Here is a 4,964-nt window from a genome sequence, read left to right on the forward strand (position 1 = left end):
GGGAGGCTGAGGCAAGAAAATCACTTGAGCCCAAGAGTTTAAGGTTGCTGTGAGCTATGACGCCATAGCACTCTACCAAGGGCAACATAGTGAGAGCCCCACATACAACTCCCAACATGGTATCGGTCTCTGTCTCAAAAAAAACCCAAAAAAACTTTCCATTCTCCCTAAGATTTCCACCGATCCAATCTAAGAGTAGCTCAAAAACTAGATTTTGGGTGGCACCTATAGCTCAGTGGGTAGGGTGCCAGCCACATACACTGAGGCTGGTAGGTTTGAACCCGGCCTGGGCCAGCTAAAGCAACAATGACAACTGTAACAACAACAACAACAACAAAAAAAAAATAGCCAGGCATTATGGCAGGCACCAATAGTCCCAGCTACTTGGGAGGCTGTGGCAAGAGAATTCATTAAGCCCAAGAGTTTGAGGTTGCTGTGAGCTGTAACGCCACGGCACTCTACCAAGGGTGACATAGTGAGACTCTGTCTCAAAAAACAAACAAAAAACTAGATATTGTCAGAAAGAAATTTAAAATGATACAAAGATTAGGCTACTGATAATCTCATAGAAAAAAACTGTATTAATATCAAAATTAAAAAATTTGGACATTTATACAATTACATGGATCTAATGATTTTATACAAAATCTTGGATAATTAGAATAGGCCTGCAATTCAGGAACAAGTGACAACTCTATTGATTTAAATGAGGCTGCTCTCATCAGCAGAAGGAGATGTAGAAGTTGGCAATTCTGAAGCAGATTAAACTTCAAATGAAGTAAAAATATTTCAATCTCTGCAAGCTTCTCTTCAAATATACCCCCCCCAAATAATGCTAGAACACATAAAATGACTGGATAACATAGTTTCAAGAACAGTTATAGTGCTAAAAGTACACTGACACCTAGATTTTGCAGAGATCAAGGACTATTTACATTGGAATCAAATACATTTCATTTAGTGACAGGAAGTGATCACACCACAAGTTCATAAGAATCCAATGCTAGAAGCTGTTTATGTAAGAAAAGAAATACACACCTGTACTTTTTCTGCTATCAGTCTGTCCAGCCAGCCAGTGTCAATTCTATTCAACTGAAAGCTTTCAGTCTCTAACAGCTTGATCAGGTATTCGACTGTAGTTCGGAAGTCACCCCGAATAGAAAGCTCCTTCAAAGCCACCACCATATTTCTGGGAGAAGAACAGAAGCCGATCTGTTTCAGCAACAAATGTTTTAGTGTTTTTCAATCATTCTAAAGAATTGATTGTTTCATTCCTTTGGAGTCTTAGGAGGAAGAGAGAGAGAGACAGACAGTTCCAAAAACAAGTAAGAGTGCACATATAAGTATGCTCACTCACATACATTCCAGATAGGAGACTTTAAAAAAATCAATAAATTTATGAATTTAATACTACCACAAGAACATCAGCAATCAGATGATATACTTCATTATACAGAGTACAGAACAAATTGTATGTGAACCACACTCAGCTTTCACTTATTAGGTTTTCTACATTCCATTCATTTATTGCTGGCTAATTAAAATTAGGGTATTAATATTCCTGATCCTTACAACTCATTTATTTTCTTAAGATATATTTTTATCTTTTACCTTATTTATTTAATGTATAATTTACATACAATAAAATATACTTCTTTCAGGTATAGAGTTCAATGAATTTTAAAAAATTATTTGTTTATTTATTTATTTGAGGCAAGGTCTCACTCTGTTGCCCAGGCTGGAGTCCAACTGCACAATCACAATTCATAGTAACCTCAAACTCCTGGGCTCAAGTGAGCCTCCCACTTCAACCTCCCAAGTAGCTGGGACTACATGCACATGCCACTATTCCTGACTAAGTAAAAAAATAATTTTTTTTTTTTTTTTTTGTAGAGATGGGTTCTTGCTATGTTGCCTAAGATGGTCTGGAACACCTGGCCTCAATCGATCCTCTCATTGATCCTCCTACATGGCCTTCCAAAGCAATGGGATTATAGATATGAGACATCTCACCCACCCTAACACCCTAATACCTTAAAGGTTTTCACATAGAGGAAACTGTCTGGGTACAGTCAATGATCAACCTGACACTGTATGTAAAAGTGTTTTTAAGTTATACTTTAGTTATCTGTGCAACAACTTATTCATTGCTTTTATTAATGAAAAGTATTCCCAATTAAATGTAAAATGACCCAAATTTATCAAAATTTAAAGTACTACAGGGTTTTCTGTATATTTATACCCAGTGTATGCCATATAGGACAGATACTTAATTCAACAAATATTAACTATGTACCTGACATGCTCAAAACACATAACTAGGTTCATAAGTAGGAAAAAATGATCCCTTTCAACATATGTGGCAGAATATCATAAATGCCAGTAAGAAGACTTGGCTAAAAGTATAGCTGATATTATGACTGTGAGAGGAACAGGAGGTCCAGATATTCTCTCAGTCTAAAATATTATTCTGTTCCTCATCCCATTCTCTTCTCGATCTCCTTCTTTGGCCTGACTTATTCCTACACATTCTTCAAGTATCACTTCTAGATGTCACTTCCTTCTGGGAAGCCTTCCCCTAGCTCCCCAAGGCTGAGACAGCTGACTCACCTATATACTCCTCTAACATCCTTAAATAATCTCACTATCACCACACTTAATATATTGTGTTTTAATTGCTTATCCATCTTTCTTACCCTGGATTTGTAAGGTTCTATGAGGACAGAGATCCTATTTTGGTCCTCACTGTATTGCCAGAACCACTATATAGCAGATATTCAGTAAATATTTGTTGAATAGAATGAACAAATGAATGGACAGAGGGAAAAGCAAGAATAGGGAATAGTAAGTATAAGGGAGAAGAGGGAAGAAAATCTGAGTGGTATTCAAAGAATAATAAGATCGAAGCAGAGACTATGAGGACTGGAACTACTGGCAAATCCATTCACTCAGCCAACATTTACCAGGTTCTTACTATGCTCAGGGGATACAGCAGTGACAAGGTAAGACACAATATCTTGTTCTCATGCTAATTAGACTATGATTTATGGGAAACAATTCTAGAAATAGGTTAGTTGGGATATTCGGGAGAATAAGACTACAAACACTCAGCTGAAGGATATAGACCTGCTGTAACAAAGAAAGCTCTGAATGACAAATGAACTTTTGGAAAAGGTATCCAGCAGACTTATTGTAGAGACCACATTTTTAATACGCTAAAAGTTAACTAGGTTACCTTTATACTGTAGAGAAATGTATAGACCAGATCAGAAATAAGGAGCAAGGATTCTGTACCACGTCACAGAACATGTCCCATAGAAAATACACAGAAGTCTGGCAAGTCAGGACTAAAATCTAAATGACATTAGAGGCCAGTCTGGGAAAGTAAATGAGTGAGGCAGACTGAATGGGGGCTGTGTGACCATAGAATTCACATTCCATCTGAAGAAGCAGGCAAACAAAACTTCAGCTAACTTGTCCCAACTAGGATATAAAACCAATGTTTCCATTATCATCCCATTTTTTAAGAGAAAGAAGAAATCCATATTTTGATTTTAATCTCCCAATTTTTAATATTGACAAATTAAAAAAAAATTAATGGTCTGTGAGCCAGTCAAAACACATCTGTAAACTGAGACTTGTCAGGAAGCCACTGATTTGCAAGCCCTAATGTAATCCTTTCTCACTTTGGCAGAGCATGACAGACAGTGAAAACAAAAAAGCAAGCAACTTTGTATCAGTGTTCTTCCTGATAACACTGCCTTTTTCTGAGTGGGTTTTTGTTTTATTTTGGGTTTTGAGACAGAGTCTCACTTTGTTACCCTCGTTTGAGTGCTCTAGTGTCACAGCTCACAGCAACTTCAAACTCTTGGGCTCAAGTGATCCTTTTGCCTCGGCCTCCCAAGTAGCTGGGATTACAGTCACCTACCATAATGCCCAGCTATTTCTTAGAGATGAGGCTCCCTCTTGCTTAGGCTGGTCTTGAACTCTTAAGCACAGGCAATCCATCTGCCTCAGCCTTATTTTTGTTTTGGGGGGGTTTTTTGCAACACAGTGCAACCTCAAACTCCTGGGCTCTAGTGATTCTCCTGCCCCCGCCTCCTAAGTAGCTGGGACTCCAAGTTCACAATACCATGCAAGGCTAATTTTTTATTTTTTGTAGAGATGAAGACTCACTCCCAGGTGGGTCCTGAACTCCTGACCTCAAGGAATCCTCTCACCTCGGCTTCCCAAAATGCTGAGATTATAGGTTGTGAGGCACTGTGCCCAGCCCAATAGCACTAATTTAACTTTGAAAAATTCCACTCACTGGGCCGGATGCAATGGCTGATGTCTGTAATCCTAGCACTCTGGGAGGCCAAGGCAGGGTGGATAGCCTGAGCTCAAGAGTGCAAGACCAACCTGAGCAAGAGCTAGACCCTGTCTCTAAAAAATAGTCAGGCATTTTGGTAGGTGCCTGTAGTCTAGCTACTTGGGAGGCTGAGGCAAGAGAATCACTAATTGAGCCCAAGAGTTTGAGGTTACTGTGAGCTATGATGCCACAGCACTCTACCAAGGGCGACAAAGACTCTGTCTCAAAAAATAAAAAATAAATAAATAAAATAAAATTATACTATTTATACTATGAAAAATTTATAAATTATCAAGCAGTGCCTGTGGCTCAAAGGAGTAGGGCGCCGGCCCCATATACCGGAGGTAGCGCGAGTTCAAACCCGGCCCCCAGACAAATGAAAACTGAAAAAAAAAAAAAAAAATTATAACTTGTCTACATTGCTTATATAAAAGACTTCAGTGGCCAGCTATGGTGGCTCATACCTGTAAACCAGCACTTTGGGAGGCCATGGTGGGAGAATCATTTGAGGCCAGGAGTTTGAGACCAGCGTGGGCAACACAGCAAGACCTCCTCCCCCAATATTAGCCAGACATAGTGGTACACACCTGGATTTCTTTTTTTTTTTTTTTTT

At 38.9% G+C, this 4,964-nt stretch overlaps 1 protein-coding gene across 2 annotated transcripts in view; it reads right to left on the reverse strand.

The window, feature by feature from the left end:
- Nucleotides 1-4,964, reverse strand: part of ACACA (acetyl-CoA carboxylase alpha) — a 271,062-nt gene that overhangs the window by 164,885 nt on the left and 101,213 nt on the right. For both annotated transcript variants that reach the window (XM_003795612.3, XM_023516625.1), the window contains one exon: nt 1,039-1,189. In XM_003795612.3, the coding sequence (XP_003795660.1) occupies nt 1,039-1,189 (151 nt within the window). The remainder of the gene's footprint in view (nt 1-1,038; nt 1,190-4,964) is intronic.

Source organism: Otolemur garnettii, unplaced genomic scaffold, assembly GCF_000181295.1.
Source record: "Otolemur garnettii isolate 467f Iridium unplaced genomic scaffold, OtoGar3 scaffold00094, whole genome shotgun sequence".
Classification (NCBI taxonomy): Eukaryota; Metazoa; Chordata; class Mammalia; order Primates; family Galagidae; genus Otolemur; species Otolemur garnettii.